Source organism: Ammospiza nelsoni, chromosome 4 (genome assembly GCF_027579445.1).
Source record: "Ammospiza nelsoni isolate bAmmNel1 chromosome 4, bAmmNel1.pri, whole genome shotgun sequence".
NCBI classification, from domain to species: Eukaryota; Metazoa; Chordata; class Aves; order Passeriformes; family Passerellidae; genus Ammospiza; species Ammospiza nelsoni.
In genome coordinates, this window is record NC_080636.1 from 27151237 (window position 1) to 27175962 (window position 24726).

Consider the following 24726-nt stretch of genomic DNA (forward strand, 5'->3'; position numbering starts at 1 on the left):
CAGCCATGGCTCACAGAAAATACACTATATGATCATGAAATGAGGGCTGTGCTGCAATGCACACAGGAGTCAAAGGATGGTTACATGGCAAAATTATTTACTGGCATTTCTCAACTTTGAAGTGCTTGGATTTGCAGCCTACCTATTATTACTTCTGTGTGCCTTTTTTACAGGCAACAGTAAATTTTGCTATCTCTTGCCATAACTCATGCTGTCCAATCATGGATTGCCAGCAGGGTTTGAAACTTCATCATGGAGGTGAGCAATGAGCCAGCAGGCAGTGTCTCTCAAAACCACAAAAAAACTGGCATAGTTTTCTCTCTGATCTATCCCATTTAACATTCTTCCTATTATTTACCTTGATGGACAGGTGAAAATAAAATACCATGAGCATTTTACTTTGTTCTGATCATGAATCAATACTTCTAAGCATTATTGAAATTTATTTTAGTCTATAACTTTTGTGGCCCCTTAATAACAAAAAAGGTTTTCTTGTTTCTGAGTTAAAAGTAAAATGAGGGCAGAATGCTGTAGGTCTGGAACACGATCTGTCCAGACTTGTGGCTGTTGGTAACTTGCAGAGCTGTGTTGACTTTGTGAAAATATGCCAACCTGCATCTGCTAAAAGGAATTAGTCTGTAGTTCATAGATGTTCTGCTGGTAGCAGAATATGTCTTGGCACTGTATCTACAACTGTACAAAAAGGAGAAACCATCACTGCTCTATATTCCCTGACCTTCAGCCCTGCTACAAAGACAGTCCTGCTGTGCCCTTGAAGGAAAGTTTGTGGGTATTCCTTCAGTTCTGAGTTGCTTTGCCTCTCAAGTAGCAAGCAAGCTACCTAAGGTTCAGAGGGCAGCAGGTTGTAGAACACACGCCTGGCAAAATAGAGATCAAGGAGGAATAGGTCTAAACCTGGTCAGGTTTTAAGTCTTCCCAATTCCCCTGTACTGCAAATACAGCAAATTGCAAATTCAGCAAATTCCACCACCACTGACAAAGCAAATGGTTGGATAAATAAAGGCTTGAAAACTACCAGTGGAGTATTCCTAGAAATTTCATGTAATACTTTGCTGCCAACATGACGTTTGTTACTGGTTATGACAATAGATGTTATTTTCCTTTGCCCTCTGCAAAGGAATAACTCAAACGAATAAGTCAAAAGAAATAAGATGTCAAACCAAAAAATGCTGAAGAACCAAAAAAATATCAAGCAAAGAGTATGGAAAGTATGCAATACTGTCACCTACTTGTGCAGATTGCACAGACATGGTTGTGCTAAAACATAGATAGAGAAATATAAGGATGCAAAGACTCTGGCTTTGTGTTGCACTTAATTTCATCACATAATAATGATGGACTTGGTCTAAAACTATCTGTACTGGGTTTCTTCGCAGCTTCTCTTTGGTACTTGGCTGAAGTTTTAGAGACTTAAATCTTCACATACTTACATTAAGCACAATGAAGAGAAACAAAAAACTGTGATTTAAAACTTTGATTATTGGAGAAAGGGAAAAATACAAAAACAGAGATTTAGAAATTACTACATCCCATTCACTAGAAGACATCACTGAAGCTGTGAGGGAAGCAGCATTTGGTGGACAAGTTGTGCAGTACATATTGAAAAACAGGAAGGCAAAAGCCTACAAGAAGCCTGGAACACTGTGGGCACTGTGGCCAGGAGTATTAAAATAACACCACAGTGCAAATATGACTGAGTGACCTCATTCCTACCCTAAATCCTTGAACTATTACAGTATTTTACACTCAAAGCAACTGCAGACCAGTGAGACCACACCTGTATTTTGAATTAGAAGTGTCCATAGGGAATAGTACCAGAATAACCAACAGCAGTATTATTCCACTTCCCCTGAGACTCCCCACTTAGGCCCATTCTTGGCAAATGCTTTCAATTGTATGCTCCTCTCAACATCTTGATTTATGTTCATATGCTCCCCACCTCCAAGATGACCTCGACTCAATATTACTAAATACTGAGAAAACTGATAGCAGAAAGTGAGATCCCCTCTGCCATGCTAGGCCACCCCTGAGCTCATTCATTTAAAATTAAGTTTTTAGCAGGTTTTTTTTTTCTAAAATGTGATACCAGCAACAAGAGGTTAGGGTTTTCCTATTCTATGAGTGCTCATCTAAAAAAAGGCTTACCATGCTATTTTTAAAGGCTAATGTTCATGTTGTTTCAGCAAAATGCTCAATGTTGGTTTTAGACACATTTCTTCGTTTATGCCAGACAAGCCAGCTCCTCATATTCACAAAGCAACTGTGGTTCACTGAACATGTTTCCAGGATTAATTCTGACTTCCCAGGGTCAACTTTACACCAATCAATGACAGAAATTGTGGAAAAGATTACCTTATGAAAACACACAAACTTAGGAAACCTTTAACAAAAAGAACAACTTGTAGTGCTTTCATCAGACTCAGCACTCTTCAAGGACAGCCTGTCAGCATTTGGCATATATGAACAGAGGAGATGGAACAAATCTACAGGAAATCCTTGTGCTTACTCATGTACTCTCAGCACCACAGACAAGTCAAGCCATTTTTATACACTTCTCCCAGTTCACACGTTCCCAGACATCCACTTTCTCACCACAAAAGCAGAATCTTACCTGTAATTTTCTGCAGCAAAGGAGATGGCTCTGGCTCATCACAAATTGCCGTGACAAGGGCCCTTTTCACTTTTTCTTCAGCTATGTCGAGCTCTTTTCCACCTTTGATTTCTCCAACCACAGAATATATGTATATCAGCAAAACAAGGAAGTCCTCACAGGCATAATCATCTTTTGTCCTTTCGTTGTAAGACTTGATCATTGGCAATAACTGGTTCAAAACACTGGGCATTTCTGACTCGCCAATAGTCTGAAAAACAGAAGGAAGATTGTGTCAGATTGTGTCAGATTGCCTCCATAGTGCTTGTAAGTTAGGACCAGACATCATTAAATATTCACACTCTCAGTAGTCAGCAGATGGTGATGTGATTTATTTGCTGCTCAGACAGTGAGTTTATTAATTGTCTACAATTTTTTTCCTAGGGATTCACAATAGCAGCCTTTTAGCACTTGAAAAGCCTTAATATTAGATCTTTCTAAGTACCAGTATAATGAGAGGATGAGAGCATCCATCCCTTGGTATGAATAGAAATGGTACAAAGTAAAAAGTCAAATACTTCCTCTAAATTTTAGGCTTTATCCTTAAGTTTGATTTTGTACATGAGCGGGGGGTTCAAAGCCCACATTCCATTGACTTGCTGACATCCACATCATGCAACACCGGCACTGGCATTTAGATCCATTGTGCAGTTCTCTGCCACTCAAAGCAGGCCAATGATTAATTGTACCATCAAACTGCCACCCTACTGTCCACAAACACCTGTGGATGAAATTTCTACATGCTAATTTTCTGCTTTGGCTTAGCTGGGAACTCAGCAGCAGGATCAGGTGAGAGGTGGGAACACTGCAAGGCAAACAGGAGGAGCACTCTGCTCTTGGATGGGGAGGGAGGTGTGGGAGGAAAGAAGAACAGTCTTTCTCTCCTGGAGGGAGTGATTGCTCAGGTCCATCCAGGAGGTCTCCTGCAACACCAGTACCCCTCCCCTTGTTCTCTGATCACCCAAAAGATCCCCCTGTGACAACCTGTGGGTCAGTTCACAGTGTACAGTGAAACATCAAATCTCTTGTAATCCAAGGAGTCAAGTTTGCAGGCATTTATTCTTGGTTGTTATTACAGTAACTTCACAAAGACTTGTCATGGTAAATAGGCACCAGAGCCAATAATTTACTCTTTAAATTGATTCACAATAAGTAAATAAAATAGAAATCAAACATACTAGGAAGAGACACAAGTTTAGACAACAGCAAAACCATGCAAGGGCTTTAGGAACACAAACACTGAAAGCTTTATCTCCTGGTGTACTTCATACAAGACTTCAGGGGGTCTGGTTGTATTTTTAGAGTTGTTCTTTGTCAGTCTCAGAAACACTAACAAGCATCTAATAAACTGTCATTTTTATACCTACACTGATCCACCACAGATCTCAATCATTAAGAAAGCATGAATTACTTAAGTTCCAAGAAGCTTTTTTCCAGGCTGTGCTATAAGAAACTACACTTCTGTGGACTTTGGGACTCCACCCTGCTCTTGACATACAAGTTTTGCCATGGACCCATCTCTCCTGAGACTTCAGTGTGGTCAGATGTTATGTTTCCATTTGAATACATACCTTGGAGAAGAATTTGCTAACTATCCACTACACCTAACAATAAGAGCAACTGCAGACTTGAGGCAGTAAATTACAAAGCTGCAATGGTCAAAAGCATGTGGGAGCTAAGAAGGAACATTCTGAAATCCAGAAAGGGTTGGCACCCTCTGTGTTTGGGCAGGGAGTGGTAAATCACATACACAGTAAGTCCAAGCACTGCTCCACCCAGGAAGGAAATCCATGGTGTTTGGCACTGGTCTGGCATGTGCTGGTAGCTGGGCCATCCTCAAAACAAGGCTGTTTGATTCCTGGATTTCAGCTGAGCCCTGCCTTAATTCAGTATTATCTCTTCTCTTCTGAAAAAGTGACACAAATAAATTCTCATCTGGAGTACAGATTCTTTCAGATCCTAAGATGGATAAAGACAAAGCTTCAAGCAATTCAGAGGTATGCATCTATCATAAGGAAGCCATCTGCAATGAACAAAAGCCTAATAAGCCCCAAAAATCTAGGAAATCAAGATAAACCTATGTGTGGAGTTATTCTGGAATAGATGACAAACTTCAGTATATATTATCCTGAATTCATTTTATGAAGAGGCAAGACCTGTGCCAGGTATTATTGAACATCATCTTCTATCTAGTGGCACATCATCTATGCCCCTCCTCCCCTCCCAATCCACAAACTCTACTTCACTCCATCTCTAAGTGCATGGCATGCTGCTGCAGCACCAAGATGAGTTCTTGAAAAGGCTGTATTTTGCATGCACAGATGAGCCACAGGCATGGAGCACTGAGGATGCCCATGGCTGTACAGAACAGTAGAGTCAGTAGCTCCTGCCTGAGGATCGTGGCTCCTGCAAATACACATGTACAGCATCTTTGGCAAACTTTCAAACATACATGATTAAAACAATCATGTCTAAACTTTCAGGGTGATTTACTGTAGGACAGGCTGAAACTCAACAACTTCAAGTAACAATTGCCACCTCTTATCTTCAAAGTAAAAATGAAAGAGGAAAAAAAATTAAAGAGCTGTAATAAACCATTAACTTCAGAACGCACGTAGGGTCTTTCTGGGGTATGAACTTCTCTGGAATGTTTCTCCCCTTATCTCTTGGGAAATGGCACCACAGAGGACTTCAAATGGAACTTCCAAGTCTTAGAGGCTATTTTGTCCAAACAGGCCAGTTGGACTGGACTGTGCATAAAAAAAAAAAAAAAAAAAAGCGACTCACAAATTCACTGCAGAGCATGGCTCCACAGGGAGTTGGGAAATTTGCCTCAAACAAAATCCACTGGCAGATAGTCATTATCTGGCCACCTCCAGTGATTTAGGGGCTCCCTGCACCACCTAACAATCAATCAATTACCCTGATTGAACAGCCCTAGAACACAAGTTTTAAAAATGTAACTACCCATGACCCAAATTTCCTGCTGGTTATGTTGGCCTCAAGTTAGCCCCATTTGTCTATCATCAAGGGAGCCAATAAAAATAATAAAAACAGGTCAATTCTGAGCTTTCCAAAGACTGTATAAAAACATTAGCGCTGCTTAATGTAGAGCCAGCTAAAAGGGCCCAAGTTCGAACACTTTCTGCTCAGTTGCATTGTTTGGACATTTTAATGCTCTAATCATACATTCTCCAGAATTCAGAGAGACTTTGTGACAGATTTTTGTTGTTTTCCATCTCTTCCCTCCACCCTCTTTAGTTATTTATTTTTAGAACTTAAGCGGTGTAATAATTTGATGTCCCTAAGGATAAATAAACTGATGTCAATTTGCTGATTTTTGCAAAAGGCCTGAATTTTGGCAGATGGGATAATAGTGAAGAAAGTACAAATATATTCTGGGGGGTGGGGTTTAAACACTGAACATGACTTTGTGCTTCAAAATCTTATTTAAAATCTTATTTATAAGATCTACAGGAATTAGGAGGAAGTGTAATAATCCAAGAAAAAATGTTTTGCAATTCTGTGAGAGGCATTATTTTCAGTATTGAAATAACTGTAAGAATCTAAAGCCATATGTATCATTAGACTTATTTTTCTCAATAGAAAAAAGAGTGAGTTTGGAAGGAAGAGGAGGTTCAGAGTTTACTTGAATTAACATGTGTCCCTGACAAAACTTAGAAGAGAACTGAGCACTGTAACCCCTGTGCTTCCAGCCCAGTGTCCTCAACTCGTCATTAAAAACATTAAAGCAAAAATCAACTTCAACCAAGTGGGATTTATTTTCTTTAAAATCCAGGAGGAAGGAGGAGATACATCTTGAGAGACTACCTCAGTCTGTTAATATTCTAGTGGCTTCTGTTCAGGAAGCAAAACATGTTTAATTCCTTCAGAGGTTGCATGAGTTAAACAGAACTTCTTGGAATGGGAACCACACAGCTTTATACAAGTGAAGAATTTTTTTGGGGAAAACCAAAACTAAAAACTCCTAAACCCAGCTACAGGTAAAACCAGTAGAAGAATCAGTGGAAACTCACAAGCCCTTGAGTAATTTGCTGTCCCAAACTCTGGGACTGGCCTATTTAAACACAGCTCCTTTTATTGATAACTTAGGTGGCGAAAGAGATGTGGAATAAGCAGCTTTCCAATGTTGCCCTATTTGATTTTTCATGTTTTACCTGGGCTTGACTTGTTTGTGGTTTGTGATTTGGCAGACTGCATATTAACCTTCCCCCTTTCCAGACAGAGGCAAGAACATTCTAACTGCTAAAAGTGACAATGGCACCAAAGGAGAAGCTCATGGGTATGTGAAACTGGCTCAGATCCTTTGATGGTAATAGATCTCTGCAGGAATAGTCATTTTAGTAAAAACAACAGGCGCTGCCAAACTAAGGAGGAGTCCTTGCTGCCTGCAGTGCTCAGCTGCCCATAAATCAAATGCTGCTACTCGCTGTTTTACACTGTTTGGCCATCTGAGATTTGGGGTTGGTTGCACATAATTTCCATATGGGTGGGAAGATGTCTGTACTCCCTGCAAAACAATTATTTCATGTATTTAGTTTTTATTAAATGGCCTACATGTGACTAGTGATTTCACACAATAAATCAGTTAAGTATGATCTTACCATTCAAATTACGATTTGCCACATGAAGCTCTAGAAATCATTTTAATTATTGACTTAGGCAGGTTTTGATAAAAGTGTACCTCTGCTTTGTCTTCTCTTCACATATTTCTAGGGTATCATTTAAGAATAAGCAACCCAGAACACAAAACAGAAAAAAAAGTTCTTCGAAGTACCACACTCTCACTATTAGGAAACACTTCAATCTGTGTATGCCAAAGTATAGAGCATACAGTTACTCAGACAGGTGATTTTAGATAACAAAAGTCCACTATCTATGTATTTCCTTTGTCAGGAAGTAAAGTTTTAGTCTCAAACTTATGTTTCCAGCTGGGGAGGGGCTGACAAAGCCTCTCCTTGCAGGGAGAATGAGCAAACTTTGGCCTTAGGGGAAAGCAGACACAGCATTGAGTGAACTCACAGCAGATTGAGAGTGGAGGTGTAAGATGCTGGCAGTAAATGGCTGCCTCCAATTTAAAAAAAAGTGTAAGCCATTCAAGATCAGGAGAGACACCCAGTGCCTTTTGTTGGAGACCAAAACAGTTTTATGACTTGTCCCTGCCAATACCAAGAGACTGCACCTTCCTCTCTTTAATGGCAGTGTCTGTCTAGTCACTTGATAAACGATACAGAAACCTACCAAGGATACACATATAAAGAAAACAGTGCAGAACTAAACTGCTAGTAAGAGACACAGGAAACAGTAAAAGAATCTAGGATCTGTCTCCTCTGTCATTACTTTTAATGATTCTTCTGTTTGAATGAAATATCCCTACAGAGCCAAATCAATCTGCCCTCTTTTCTGCCTTTATCACGCACTCTGAACATTGCCCAAAGAACTATGTTCTCAAAACTGGAGAGACAATTTTCAGGCTCTCCCTGTAGAGAGACAGCATCTTAAAATTTTACTATAAACAAATGAAAGAAAAGGAGTAAGCTTTCCAGAAGCTATTTTTGACCTGGCTCACACTGTCAAAGATACAAATTCACATTCATCCCTTGCTCATGCTCTCCCAATTAGACTTCATTCTCACCTTCCACTCACCACACCAGCCTCTTCCTTGTGCACCTGCTAGAGTGTTTCTGTGACTGTGCATTAAATCAAATCATTCTAACCATACTGGTTCTCTGCTTGGGTTTACTGCTTGGCCACAGAAACACACTAGTTGTCAAGGATAAAGATTGGACTGCCTCCTTACGCAACAATGCCAACTTAAAGCTTAGATGAGCTAGAATTTAAGGTTGCCAAGAGATAAAAGAAAATTGTAGAAATAATCACCTGCTCATAGGATGACTTCTTCAATACACTGTCAAATGGCCAGATGCTTAATTGGTGTCTATCAGCCAACACTACAGATAACAAAAGCCCTTTGATATACCTGAGGAATATCTATCCGGGATGTTAGAAGTTACTACAGAACACAGTGACAAGTCAAAGGCAAGAAGAAATTACTGACAACATAAAACTTTTTAAAAGCACAACATCTGTAAGCTCTTCTGGTCAGAGATAATTTTTTTAACATGTCTTGCATAATTCCAAAAACACAGCATTGACACTTAACAGCTAATATGTGATAACAACACAAGTATTTAAAACAGGCTCTTCAAGCCCTATCATTTCTAAAACAAAAACAAAAGCAAAGCCCAGGACAGTTCTTTCTGCCAATAACTCCCTAGCCTATGATCATGACCTAAGCAATTGGATTTCATCTGGATCCCACAGCCAAAGTAGTATATTCCAGTATTTTTCTTTAACTAATATCCTTAGGACATAAAAGAAACTATATTTTGAACAACATAAGTAAGATTTCTTCTTAACACATTTCTCCTGTCTTCACTGAGGACCACAGTTGCTTGACAATTTCTTCTTTTTAATCTTACAACTTCTTCAGTTATTTCTGTTCCTGCTGCTACAACAAGCAGATTCTGTCACTATGTCAGTACTGCAAGACTTAGATATTTTAAGAAAATTCAAATGCCCACTGATATCTCTTCCTCCACAGCACCAAAATCACCTCATTGCAGTGAGTGATGCTGTTGGGCAATGTATCATTACATGGTATGGTCCAATTTTTCCCTCTCTCTGTGGAAATCATCGACATGTACAGCTGTGTTAAGATATTTTAATGGTTCATGGGGGCACAGCAGCAACAATGTACTGAAAAAAAGGGTATTTTATAAGTCTGGATTTTATTAGACGAATCTCTGCAAGGATAAGGAGAATTTTACTTAAATCACTCATGTCTGACATGAGAGACTCATCAGCAGGTTAAAAAGGGAATACCTCCAACCTACTCAGTCAAAGCTTTTAGCTGTGATAGCTTCTACAGACATGCTTGGTAAAAACATGAATCAGCACAGTAAAAACAGTGTCAGCAGAATGAAAAAGGAATACAGGCACAGCCAAGATAAAACCTGTATCAGAAAAAGATCTTGGTGCTCTGCATGTCAGGATCTTTTGTGTATGGCTTTTGAAGCTGTTTGTTTCTGTAAGTCTTAGAATATTGAGAAAATTGCTAGAACATGGTAGGGGTTCAAAACTGAGAAAATCCCTGGGCACAGGGATAACATAGTATGCTATGAGGTTAAACTTCATCAATTTCGAGGGAAACAATGGGAAAACATTCAACCACTACAAAGCAAGGGAAAAGAATCCAGAGGGTTAGAAAACAAATAAAAGGGGTATAAATCATGAAAAATATAGTATAACCAATTTGGTCATTCAATAGATCATGTCTGCAGAAGGAGGGGATTCTGTCCCAACAGATGTGTACTGAAAATGATTTGGGAGATGCTCAGGACAAAGAAAATTATTGAATTCCTGCTTAGAAGACTAGCTGTAATCATTCAGGTTAGAAAAATAGACGACCCAGTAGAGAGAAAAGGTCTAAAAAATCATGAGTGGACCTGGAAGGCAGGTAGGAAATGATTGCTCACTCTGTCTCATCACAACAAGAAAGAGGCAATATACAAAGCTGGAAAGGAGCCAGTTTAAAGAGCAAATTAAATGGAGGTATTTCCTCATGCAATTTGCTCAGATGTGGAACTTCTTGCCAAATGTTGTTGTGCTGCTAAATTCTTACTTGTGCTCGCAAAGATGATGGGAAATCTCACAGGGCAAAAAAATTCCTTCAAATATCAGTAAATACACAGAAACGACAACTGTTACAGAACTCATAATGGTTGGAACAGGGAGAATATCATATAACCTTGTCCTCTTCTCTTAATCTTCTGTAGGCAGCTGGTTTTGAGCAGAAGTGAACTTTTTTTTGTTAAACAAACTAGCTCAGCTGCATTTTTGATCCAATCCGTAATAAACATACTTACATCAAGGCTGAGGCAAAAGGACCAATGTCACTATAAAAGACAGTATCCATGGCACAGAAGTAGGAAAGCAGGTTTACTAAAGCATGTGGCAGTGTCAGGATTAATTCCTATATATCGTGCTGAGTCTTAGAGTCCGTATTTCTAAGAGGATGTGAAAAACTAGAGATAACATTGAAAGGAGTTACAAAACAATTGAAAGGGTGAATTTCATAGTGGGAGACAATTCCTTACCAAAAGGAAGAATAACAATTTATGTGTCTCTTTGGACAGAAGAGACAGCTCTTGAATCTAGTGAAGAAAGGCACATGAGGAATGAGAGAAGTTGAAACTATGATTTTTCCAGTTCTCAAGTTGGTGAGGATGTTCCAAGTGGTGTGCACATTTTACAAAGACTTTTGAGGGTGAAAGGGCAGAAAACAAGCAGAAAGCACAGACTCAGTGGTCTCATGGAATAGAATATTGTACATTAAATACATCTGGTGAGTAGAACTACAAACTGTTAGCACGGTTCTTGATTGCAGTGAAAGGAATTGGGAACTGTGAGGGAAAAATACTTCAGAAACAGCAGAAAGGATGAAAGCAATACATGCTGTAAAGGCTGTAAGCAGTGAGTCATAAAATGAGACTAACAGTCAAAACAAGCCCATCTTCTTCTTTTCCTTCACAGGAAAATTCTTGCCTTTTCTATAATCTCTTTTCTCTCAAATCTTCATTTTATGCCTCCTCCTTCAGTCCTATGTGAATCTACCATCAAATGTTCCAGAAACTCCTCAGAGCTGCAGGAAAATCTCCAGACATTTGTGATGGGTCAGACCACAGTGGACACTGGTACCAGAAATGAAAAATGAGGGCTGGGGTAAAAATGAGGGTAAAAAGGCAAAACCAGTCATATCAAGTGAAAAACAAAAGGAATTTGGAGCCTGCATGACTGTTTGGGTCCATCTGAAAGACATTTGTTTTCTGGCTTTCTGTGTTTAAGTGTGTTATCTTACCATCAAACTTTTAAAAATAAATCCAGTCAACTTCTGTCCCTAGAAGCTTGATATTAACAGACAACCAGAATATCAATCATACATTGCCACAATGCCAGTTTGCACCAAAGCATCACTCAAATAATGATTTCAACTAAGGTTGGGCCAAATGTACACCTGGTATTTTTTAGTGATACTTAGAGATCATACTTTTACATAAAATATGATGAATAGGGGTACTGTTTTGAGCAGAACATACCCCATTTTGCAGTATCCCTGAGATTAAAGAAACTTGGTGAAAATCTACCACTAAGACAATCTACACTAAAACAAAAACTGTTGGAATTTACCAAAGTAATAGTGACTGAAACTCCTTGATGTCAAGAAACTTGAAAGACATTTAAAACACCAACTTGCATGAGATGGTTGTGTGAGACTAGGTACCAGATAATGTTGTTCTAGAAATTTAAGCAGTAGCTAATTTGAAAATGTTTTGCATTGTATTTGAAATATTTTAGACCTTGGTTTGCAGATAGACAGACATAATACATAAAAATATATGGACATGGGAGGTTTGCAGAGGAGATCCCACTGCTCTGTCCACAGCCCCAGCCCCAGCTGGAACCACAGGAAGGAGACACAATGGCAACACAAAGACACAAAAGGCAGATTATTGTTCTGCTGCAAAGCACCACGGCTGTTAATCAGTACAGTAAATGTTATCACAATAGAGTACTGGCATTTCTAGCCCTTGTACAAGGCTCACCACGCTTCAAGCAGGATTCAGGCTTTCATGGTGATTAAAGGCAGATGTCATATGTATAAGTTTTTAACTTAAAAATGCCTGGCTCATTTTTGTGTGTGGAAGGAATCTTTCATTCACAGAACATCCTCACTGGAGGATGCTCACTGTAGCCTGATTTGCAAATGAAAGGACATTTTTTTTCTCCTAAGGTTGGACAAAATGAAAGAAAGTTAATTATAAAACCGTATCTCACTCCATCCTATGAAATGTAACAGGTTAAACCTTTAATTTTCCTGTCCAGTTTTTTAGTACCATGAAAAACTAATCATCTTTCCGAGAACAGCAGGTGGCAGAACAATGATACTCCAAAGAAAAGGACATTTTTTCCCCTATAAATGTGTGAACTGCAGCAACAACTACTCAGCATGTATATAATATTAAACATCAAGTGAAGTACAAGCATAGGCAAAATGACAATTATGGTGAAACACTATTGAAATCCCACTCTTTTAATCTTCTCATTCCATCTTGGAAGTGCTTTCCTGCTCTAGAAGCTAGCAGTTCTCTTTTCAAGCACAATTTAACTCAACCACCTACAAACTGTTTCTTCAGCTCCCTAGCCGGGCAGGAATCTTCTGTGCTGGTATTCACCTGCAGTGGTGAGCAGACTGCACAGCCAGGGCTGGTGTGGGTATGTGAATTTTTAGGATGCTTGTTATTAGAGAGTACATGCAACACCTGCTTGTCAGTCATGACATGATGTTCTTTGCCTCTTGGCCCACATGTCCTTCCTTTGGTTGGCATGTGGCAAGTCCTCTCCTCTTTTGGTTCCTTTCACCATTCCCATCATCCCCACATGGAGCCAGGCCAGCTGGGTGGCACTGGCAGGGGTTTTGCTGCTGGCCCTTGCTCTGGATGGAAAAGATGTCGGACTGCTTTCCCAGTGCCAGCTGCAAGGGCCATGTGAGGGCATCCTGGCCATGTGCCGGGGATTGCTCCTGCCACACCTCCTCCCCATCCACTTGTCCAGCGTGAGCTACAACTAGAAAAACCATCCCATTTTCTGTCCGCCTGTGATTTCCCTCCCACTCAACCAAACGCCTGAGTCAGCATAGCTATCCCTCATGAAATCCCATTTGCACAAAGGGAGACCACTGGAGCACAGGACATCTGGTCCCAATATCTAAAACCACTTAAATCATGCATGCCATTCCAAACATTTAAGGACTTCAGAAGTTTTCAGTTTTTTTCATATGTATTTCCTAGTTGTTTCATGCAGAAAGCATTTATGTTCCAAGTTTCACTCTAAAGAGGTAGGCAAATGTATATTCCACCTCATTTTAACTTGGAAAAAAAATACTCTGCTTTAAAGATGATAAGACTAGATCTGGCTTAAGCTACTTTAATGTTAACTACATTTTAAAAAATTATTTTAGGAGAGTATCAACATGTCCTGAAATACAGCACAATTCAGACTCCATTAACAGGCAACAAAAGATGGTTACTATATTCAATATAAAAAAAGTCCCAAACCTATCCAATAAAGAAAGAAAAACCCCACAAATTCAGCTGTATATGCTAGAAGGTGAGGTTCCAAGGTGTTTTCCAGTTAGTTACCTGTTATGATTTTTAGTAGCCAAAGAAAGGACTCCTGGCCCAGTGGTCAGCACTAGACTGATCCTCTAGAGACCAATGCTCAGCTCCAAGTCCAAATGTGCCCTTCTTGCCTTTCTATGCCTGTAAGCAGTGGTAGCTTCCCATGCTACCAAACACTAATTTGAGTGCTCTGATAGCCTGATGCTGAGGCCTGGACATGAGAAAAAACATTTAGTGTAGTTAAGAGGTCCCTTTACAGCCCCCATGTACATTATGAGCCATGGTACACTGATGCCAACACAACGGAGGCAGACTTGAGTCCTCTGTAACCTACTTAGAGTGAAGCTTCAATAGCCATCAAGGTGTCACAAGATGGAGCTCACCATCAACTGGCTTCTTTCTACAAAAGCCAGTATGGGTATGTCAGTGTATCTCTCTTGCACAGGTCTTAAAAAGAGAAAATACAGCATTTTGATATAATTTCTTTCCTTCTTATCTGGCTCCCCACACTTCAGGAAGGGAGTGCTTCCAACCTTTACCATCGCAGCATACTCGTACTACTATAACAGCAGAAAAATCCAAATTTCTTCTTAAAGTACTACTAGAAAATTCTAAAATCACTCCACAGCACTCCACTTTTCTAACAAGCCATCTGTCAGTATGCTCTCAGGACATGACAATCAGACTTCTGGGTCCTAAGTGATACTCTGTATGGAGACACCACTGCAGCAAAAAAAAAGGTCTGAGACACCCTAGTTTGATGAGAGAATCCAGAGTACCTTTGTTATATATTGTAATGCACACAATACTTTAAATCATTTATCTGAGCCTTGGATCATATTTTGGAAGGCAGACTAGTATTACAAAGCTCTTTTAGACACTGTTTATTAACATCAAAATGAAATATGAAAAGCACTTTCTGTTAAATCCAGGATCTGAACAACTCTTATAATGTACCCTAAATGCAGTAAAATGGTATTGCAACAGCTAGAAATAACTGTGTTATTACTAAAAATAATTTTTTTTACTGCACTAATGTATGTTTACTCCTTCTAAAAGTAGGAGTAAACTTTTCAAAACATCATCATCACAATTAAATTACCCAGAAATGTTACCATGTGAGTTAGCACTCCAGCCATCACCTGGGACCCTCACATCCCAGACTATTTCTAGTTTTCGTGGAGCAAGCATTTTGATCTTCCCAACAGAAAGTGCTGGAGGCCCTAGAAAAGATCACATAGCCCACAAAATGTCTCTGCTACTGTGTAAGAAAAGCATCATGGGAAGGGGGTGGGTGAAGATAAATGTATACACAGTTGCTTCTATTTAAAATTTCACCTTTCTTTTTTTATAACTACTACAAAAATCCTAAACTAGTCTCAGAACAATCTCTTCTCCCGCCTCCAAATAACGTCCCTCTGCCACCTCAGTCATGGCCACTTCTGTCAGACCCTAGCAAACTACTGCTTGGTGGTCTCTCTGTTCTACCCTGAGTCATATTTTAATTACCAAGAGCATTGAGAAGAGATCAGCGTACAGATATTGGCGAATCTTCAAACAAGAGTACACGCTGTCCATTTTCTTCACAATGAAAAAGTTCTTAAAGAGATTTTGATAAAGATTTGCCTCCTGCTTGCAGCCCACGTTTGTAATGTTTATATAAGTGAGAGATATAAATCATTTTCAAATGAACCCCACGGTTTTTAAACCAGCCTCGTTATAAACTGCCTGTTTCCGTTTTGCCTGCCTAAGCAAGCAATGCAGGGCCTGCTTGGGATAGACTGGAACTAATTTAATGTGCTCCAGGTTTAATCCCCATCCTCCCGGCTTTTACTGGCAGATTTTACACAGAGGACTACTGCTGATTTTAACAATGATTCATGTGATAAGTGGGTTTCGACTTGTTTTTCCACATCAGAAAACATGGAAGAGAAACGCCACCAAAATAATTTTAATAAAACATGGCCGAGACGGAGCAAAGCTGAACTAAGAATAATTAAACTTTAACACAAGAACTGTTTCTCTGTGTTTCAATTCATAAAGGCGAATTTCTAGCTCGCTTTATGCAGAAGAGCAAAGAGAAGTGCGCGGACCTCTCCGCTGGTGTGCAAGGGAGGCCGGCGCGCAGACCCGCAGCCCGACACGCGGGAGGAGCGCGGGCAGGGCTCTGCGACGAGGAAGGCGAAACAGCGGGATAGAGGCATAGCCCCCATGCCGGGGCAGCCCTCACGGCGGCATAGCCCCCATGGCGGGACAGCCCTCACGGGGGAACAGCCCCCATGGCGGGACAGGCCCCACGGGGAGACAGGCCCCATGGCGAGAGAGACTCACGGGGCACAGCCCCCACGGGGGGACAGACCTCATGGGGGGATAGACCCACGGGGGAACAGGCCCCACAGAAAGACAGCCTCCACGGCCGGAGAGTCCCCACGGCTGGACAGTCCCCACGGCCGGACAGGCCTCACGGCCGGATAGCCCCCACGGCTGGACAGCCCTCACGGCCGGAGAGTCCCCGCGGGGGAACAGCCCTCAAGGCCGGACGGCTCACGGCCGGACAGCCCCCACGGCCGGACAGCCGTCAGGCTCCCGGCGGCACCGGGCGCTCCCGGCGGCGCGGCCCGAGCGCCCCGGCCACAGGCGCGGCCTGCAGGTGGCGCTGTTGGAGCGCGGCGGGCGCGGAGCCGCCGCCTGGCAAACTGATCCGGGCTGGGCTCGGCTCCTGCAGCCGCATCCCAGCAGCAGCAAAATCCTGCTACGTCCTTTCTGCTGCGGACATGCTGCTTAGCTCTCTCTCTCTCTCTGTGTAATTTTTTTTTTTTAATTTGTTTTAAATTCACAGGAGCAAAACATGTTCATTAACACGGCACACTGAAAAAGGGACAGCAATTACAGATGTAATAGCTGTTTATTTTTGCAAAAGGTAACTGAATGACTGATGCAGAGACCACGTAGATGCTATTTTGCAATCATCTTCTCGCGTATCGAGTTCCCTGCTCATTTACATAAACCAGATGTTTCCCCGACAAACCAAATTCCTTGAAGAAAAACCAGAAGTTGCTATACTTCATGTCCAAAATGAAAGATGATGTGAATGTTCCATTAGCCACTAAAGGCAAATGTATACTTAAAGTGCAACAGTTTCCTTTTATTTAGCACAACTTTTGTGAGGGCTTAGATGATCCTCGGCAGAAGCATTAGAAAATAAAAATGAAGCTACTTAATTTTACCCACTGGCCTCAATAGCTTCTACTTCCCTTGGGAGTGAAATGTCTTTGCCAGATCTTGACCCTCGAACCAGTCACGGGGTGGACAAATACTCTGAAACAAGTAATCAGAATTCCTCATTCCTGCAGGAGAGCTGGCTCCTGGAATCTTTATTTCTGGTACCAGATTCCCAGAGGATCATTGAAGAATAAGAATGATTGTTTTACTAGTTTAGTGATAATTTAAAACTTGCAACCTTTTAGTACACGTGGGTAAAGTGAAGGACATGAAAAATACATATTTGCTGTTACTAAAAGAAAAAATTATTGTCAGGAAAAAAATCTGAAATCTCTGTTACTAATTCTTACTGATTTTACCAAAAACCAGATTGCTAAAGTTCTAGATTACTACAGGAACAACAGTGTTTTGTACTAAACTGAAGTGCTGAATTCATGGAGGATGTCTGAAGGTTATTCTTGTTACTAATCTTCCAGAGCATACCCTAATCCTTCAATAGATGGATCTACCAACTTTTGGTGTGAAGCTATTAAAATTCTCAGGCACAGGGCAACAGAAAATTTGCACTAAAAGCAAAAAAAAACCATTTAGCCTGAGAATAACTAGTAGGTAACTGATCAACAGTCAAATGACCAATAATAACCCAAACATCATGAAAAGAGCAAGGGTAACCTCCAAAAGCCAGTATTTCATGCTGTTTCAGCAAAGAGTGTGATTAAATGTGGAATATTTAGTGCCATCGCCACAAAATTCAGAACAGGCTCTGATGCTGCAGGTAGGAATGTAGAAATCACACAGCAAAGGCAACTTTGCTAATGGCAATGGCAAAAAAATGGGTAAAATTTCTTGATTTGAAAAACATTGGGAATCCTGGGAAGTTCCAAACTCACTCTTTATCCTGAGACTGAGGTATCAATGGGTTTTGCAAGAGCTGACTCAGCTTTCAGCTATTAGAAGCTCTCCTTGGAACCAGCACAATCCCTTTTTTCTTAGCTCCTTTCAGCACAGGCTAGCAAACACTGAGCCAACTGCAAAATAACTGAGACTTGGAGTCCACCAGTTCTCAGTCTTGAATTAGGTCACACGTTTCACTAGCCACCTATCTCATCTAACTATACCATGAATTGAGAAGACAAGGTTATTAAATGTCTATATCAAACCACTCAAGGAATGTATGTGGTAGCTTCAGTAAAGCAAAACTGAAACAAAATACTCCAGAACAATGTGTTACAATTAACCTTTACTATTGGTCCTTTCAAAAGACACTGTGGCCCTAGAAGGGCCATGTGGCCCTGGTGTGTGTCAGTCATGTTTCCCTCTCCTGACAGCAGCAGAGCACTGCCACAAAGCCCACAGTTCTCACATCCAAATGCTCCTACACTGGCCACTGAGACAGCCCTACCAACTACTGTTAAATCTTCCACGTCCACAAAAGCTACTCTGGGTGTCTCAAAATCCTCTGTACTTATGTTTCCACTTTCTGGCAAGAATGATTATATGAACGTGATCATGTAAAGGATAAACATCTATCCACAAACTAAGCCTCCTGCCAACACAGACAAAAAAAATTACATGTATAACAGGGGGAAAAAAAGTTAAAATACTATTTTGGCTGCATCCCTCCAAGCTGCAATGATCAGTGAGCCTTTGAAAGACATTCCTTCAAAATCACAAGTTCTCAGTTTACAGTTCTCTCCACATAAAATAACGTGGAATCATCATATGCTGGCAGAATTTTAACTCAGTCTAGAATGGATTTCCACCCCAAATCTTATTATGCAAATAAATAAACAAACAAACAGCATGACTGATCCACCATTTTAACACAACATAATCAGAGCAATTCTAAGTCAGCATTTATGCCTTTTTTTTTTTATTAAGAGGGAAAATCCAGTCTCAGTGTATATATCAAAAAGATTGCTCACATTTTTTGTTCCCAACTCTCACAAGTAATACACACTAATTACCATCAGACCTTTACACATCTGATATCACAGGAGAGGGCTGAACCCAAGCCCATGCTACATAATTAAATTCAAAGTTTTCATCTTAGAGCAAAGACCAGATTGACAGCATGGTGAAGCAAAAGCCTTATCTACACCACTGATAAAGTAAGTATGCAAAAGCTCAGGAGGTAGCCTGAGCTCCCATACCACTCAATCTCTGCCAATTTGGCATCAATTAGACCCCTAGGAATGAGACTGATATTCTCAATTTACTTGGTATGTGCCATGAATAGCCAGAATGCAACAATGCCTTTAAACCAATGGTCTAAAACTACAACATTTCCTTGCTTATTACTTATCAAAATCAGTGACAAACTGATTTTTCCAGTCTCTCATCTGATGTTTTTCAAAAAATCAGTAATGATCATTGCCGGGCTGCAATATTTGTGATACACTGCTTTATCTTTTAAATAATGTTGTAGTCTGCCAGATCCAATGTCAGGGCTTCACACTATTGGTGGAATTTTAGTATTATTTCTACTAAGTCTCAAACTTTCCAGAACTTTAAATTATTTATATTTAAAGCCATCCACTCATGAAGAACAAACAACTCTTTCCAGGGATATGATATAGATACTTTTAAAAAATCATGGTGCAAAACACAAACAGCTGTAAAAATTAAAATACCAAGTCAATTTTCCTGACACTACATAGCTGTTCCCTTGAGTGTGTATTTTGTTCACAATAAACTGTAATGTGTGAAGAACTGAAAAAGAAACTCGATGTATTTTGCTCAGGAAGTTTTTCCCCAACAGATTTTTGTCAGAATTACTCTCCTGGTCTGTATAACATCCTTTGCTTCTCAGTCTTCTATGCCTGCTACATTATTCAGCTGCTAGACTGGTGAATTATGAGGTTATGAGTAACATGATGTTCAGTATTTATATAAAGACTGCACTTAAGATGTTTTTTTGGAAGAAATGCAAAAGCAGCTTGCTTCTCAACAAAAAAAACCTAAAAGCACACGCTGAAACAGACATGGAAGGCTGACATTACCAGGACTGAGGAGCACTTGGAACTTCTGCAATGGGTGGGGAAAAGTTGGGAAGGGTGGCAATTAGAAATGTTTTGGAAGAAGAAAACATTTTTTAGGGTGAAAGTTAATTTTTACTGTGCCAATCACAATTTAAGTTAAATTCAACTTTATTTTTCCTCATTCAGTTTATGATCTCATCTAGTCATCAAGGATGATTGATGATGTTTCAGCATTTGGGCATTTGCCAGTTGCAAGTAAAAGGGAATTATTTATTTTTCTTTAGCACTATACTGCTGCCATTAACTGTATCCCACCCCTTTTGTTTACAGCCTGTCACTGAAGCCACAGCTTTATTTTAATGTGGTATAAGCTCTTGTCTGGGGTTGATAGTGTAAGTGATCTAGCAGACATCTTGCACAAAGAGCATCATTTTGCACAGAAAACACACAGCCTTTACTTCTGAAATTATCCCTGCCACTGGTCCAGACAGGATTGTCCTCTCCCATTAAAATGTGGACTTCAAAGCCGTAAGTGAGCAATGGACGATGTCAGTTTCCTTGTGGTAAAACTACATTCATTTAATCCCTTTAAAAACAAACAAACAAGAAAATTACTTTGACCTTTGCCTTGGCACAAGGATTCTGATTTGAAATGTGTATTACATGTCTAGCATGCTGTAACTGTGTCCAGCTGAACTGGGCCAGATTTATGTGCAATTAGGAAAAAAGGAAACCAAAACAATTTCATTTTCATTTTTGTTAATATCAAAACATCTTGTAGCAGCATTAAGTTTTAACTGAAACACACAGAACAATGAAAAAATAAAATAACTGGAGAAGCAGTGATCTGATAGAAACTGCATTAAAGAAATAATATGGACTTTCTCACTTGCATTTTTTCTGGATTAAACTATTCAAAAATGTATGTTTGAATGTCCCCACTTTGGCTGTTCATAAGCCACAGGGAGGTTTTTTTGCATGAACTCTTCAACCTGAGAGTTTTAGCAGAAAAGCTTCTTTACAAGGCTTAATTAAAAGCAGGTTTCAGTCAGGGCCCTCATTCAGTCTGGGTTTTATTTTGGCCTTCACTCTGTGTCAGAAGTCAAGTCCCAAAAGAGAAATGAAGGTCATTATTGAGTCAAGAGAATATTTTCTCCTTCATTCTAAGCCCAACTAAACATGTTTCAGGTTTGGTTTTAGGTATCTCCAAATGAGATTTTATATAATATGCACCTAAGGGTGAAACACAAGAAGATGCTAATCATGGTGTCTAACTTTGCCCTACATAATAAATAATGTGCCAAAAGCACACTGCAATCTTCTTTGCGTGCAACTGGTTTGGTATGGAAAATGTACATTCTAAACAGATGGAGTTCACAGTGAGTGTACGTCTCACTGTCAGATGTTCACCATAAATGCAGCGTCATTGTCATGAAGCGTGCTAAATTGTCATGCAGCCACACTACAGAATGCACTGAGCAATGTACCAAACAGAACTGCACTGGCAGATCTATCAGAAAACATTCAACTTTTTTTTTTTCCAGAATGTTGTAAGTAGTAACTTCTTGGAGACTCTTCACATTGAATACTAGGCTAGTGGGTTTTAGAGCATGCTCTGCTTAAAAGCAAGATTATATTTTAGTATGAATCGCTATAAAAAAGTTCATTCCTATCAGTCATTCTAGTGCAAGGAACAAGGACCAATAGCCAAGCAGTTAATCACTTCAGCTAACAGGAAATGTATGATGCTATCCTTCGTGGTTTTGTAACTGGACAGTAGGCACAGCCTAGTGCATCCTGTTTGCAACCAATAGCAGAAGCAGATGCAAGACTGTGATATTTGTCACAAGCATTTCTAAGAACAAAAACATGGTGATGCTTTTCAAAAGGCTTTTCAATGTTCACCAGATGTGGAGCACATGTGACCCTTGAATGTGAAAGAATAATGTGACAATAAAGTTGAATCAATACAACATGTGCCAGTAATCACACCAAGATGACATGCAAATGTTTTAAAAACAAAAATATGTAAATTATTTTTAGTTCTTCGGGACAGAAAAACCTGTAACCTGGTCATCCATGAGTTGCTGTTTTCATCCTCATTTGAAAGCCCATCTGCTTGAAATATGTTTCTCCCTATGTGAGACAGCATCTAGCTTTTGTATTTTTACATAAAGAAATTCCATTCCTGTGCCATTACTTACTGAAAACAATTAAGAGATAGATTTAGAAGATTTTAAAAGATTTAAAGCTTTCCTCTGCCTCTATGCATTTTATGAAAATAAAACTCCTATGAATAACACATGCAGGAAAATGATAAGAAAATTAGTGCCAGGCAAGAGTGCTTCAGTGATGTCTTAAAACTATATCTCCTCTTTTGACTTACAGAAGGGAAATATAATGAGAAGAGGCACACCACTCCATGCTTATCTTTACTACTCTAAGTCTACCCATCAGATACTAAAGAAACAATTCATTTTTTGCTAGCGATCATTTCTGAAGGAGATCTTGCTCAGGCTATGGATAAAACACATATGCACACAGTGATAGGCTAGGAAACAATTAATTTCACAGAGGCAACAAAACCATTTGCAGATGCTGATATTTGAAGTTCAAACTGATAATCTTACATGGGTGAATTCATACAGAGAAAAAATTTCATTCCATGTGCTCAAAAATTGTATGAAATCAGAACCCAAAGCAAAACATTGAATTTTTGCAAGCTGTTAACAGACTTCCCCTAAAACACATGGTGGCTTCCCAATCTATACATTTGTTGCCAATGCTTGCAGTCAGACCCCTACAAATTAAATATGGGCACATATGTCTTCAGTACATTCGACCTCTACTCTGCAGATGAAACTAAACCAGCATGCAAAGCCAGACTTGGCCTATGCCAGTGAGTGACACTGCCTTGCAGCAGCAGCACCGTGTGTCCTTGTGCAGCTGCTGTCATCTCTGTGGAGGCAATGAGAAGATGAATGTGAACCATTTCTCTCCTACAGTAGGTAGCTTCTCAAACAGCCTTTTCTTCCACAGGATAGAGAAAAAGCACAGATTTCCTACAGCTGTGGCAGAAGCCAAGGTCTCACCAAGACAAGCTTGGAGAAACAGTAGATAAGGTACACAGAAGGTGCTGAGTTGCTCTAGAGGCTCTCCAGAACTGTGAAATTCAGATGTTTCAACTTGAATGTTGTGTACTGACTTGTTGAGCATTGAGTATTTTTTTTGTGGAATTCCAGAAATTAAATAACCTGGTCAGAAAAGAGAGTCTGGGGATAAACCTACACAGAGAGAAGCAGGATAGTCAAATAAAGTGAGAAAGCTAAGAGAGCTTTTCACTTCTTTTTTTTTTTTCTTTTCTTTTTTTTTCTTTTTTTTTTTTTTTTGTACAAGAACATATATTTTGACATTTCTCCCTATGAATCATATAGTTACAATCAGAAGAGTTATGTCCAGCTGAGGCTACTGTGCAGTAGAGATAATGAACTTTAACTAGTGGTACATGATACCAAGAACTTTAGCTTCTTAAATATTATTTGTTTGGGATGTAAGCAGAGACTTGCAGAGTTTTTTTCATAACCATATCTGTTAAAACAGATGTAAGAATGAAGGATTTTTAAAAATATACTTTCAAAACCAAACAGAACTTAAAAAAAATCATGCCAGTGAGAGCCTGGTCACCAGGGACACCAAAGCCATAATTAAAATATATGTTAATGAAAAGTCAGTTGAGGATCTGTGCCAGTCTTCCTCAGGGAGCCTTTATGTTAACCACACTCTGATACTGTTACTGGAAAACAATATTCTGAGCAGATACATTTAATATCTACAGCTATTAATAGTTACAGGTAGCTTAATACAGTGTCTATATCTTCCCAAACTCAACTGTCTTATCTCTGTTTCTGTGCTGCAGAAGAATACTGGGTTAAGAAATTCAGATAATGCCAGAGACAAATTTTTTTAAAACCTGAAAGAAAATGCTCCTTATTTTTTATCAGAGAAGAACATTTCTGCTCCATTCATTATTTTTTATCAGAGAAGAATATTTCTGCTCTGTTCAGAAAAGGCAACAGTACTATCTATGCAAGAGTAAATCAGATGCAACTATGAAACATGCCTGAATCCTTTGCTGCCTATGGCTTAGCAGCTACCTCATTTTCCCTAGACTTGAGGATGGGTAGGGAAGAAATATAGAAGAACAACTGATGAATAGAATTACGTCATGTTTGGAGAGTTTCTTGTCTCTGGCACATTACCTTCTCCTCTTCTCTTCCAAGTGCCCTTGTTAAAAAGAATTTGAAACTTTTCCCTTCCCCAGAGACTCAGATTATAATTTATTACTTATCTGTTATCTACATTTTATTTTCCTGAAGAATAAACCTACATCAACCTGACAGTTGTGCTGAATGGCAATGGTTTATGGACCAAGTAATTTATTTATTGTAACTATAACCATATGTTTTAACCTGCTACAAAATCATGAAATACTTCCCATCAATACAATACAATTAGATTTCTACACTGAATTGCTTAATGTGAATGTACAGCATTTCTGTACTTCAAACAAATAGTGTGAGGACATAAACAG

General features: G+C 39.6%; 1 protein-coding gene across 1 annotated transcript in view; it reads right to left on the bottom strand.

Moving 5' to 3' along the window:
• Positions 1-24726, bottom strand: part of SCFD2 (sec1 family domain containing 2) — a 185977-nt gene that overhangs the window by 104068 nt on the left and 57183 nt on the right. The window contains exon 5 of the mRNA XM_059471305.1: positions 2633-2882. Coding sequence (XP_059327288.1) covers positions 2633-2882 — 250 coding nt within the window. The remainder of the gene's footprint in view (positions 1-2632; positions 2883-24726) is intronic.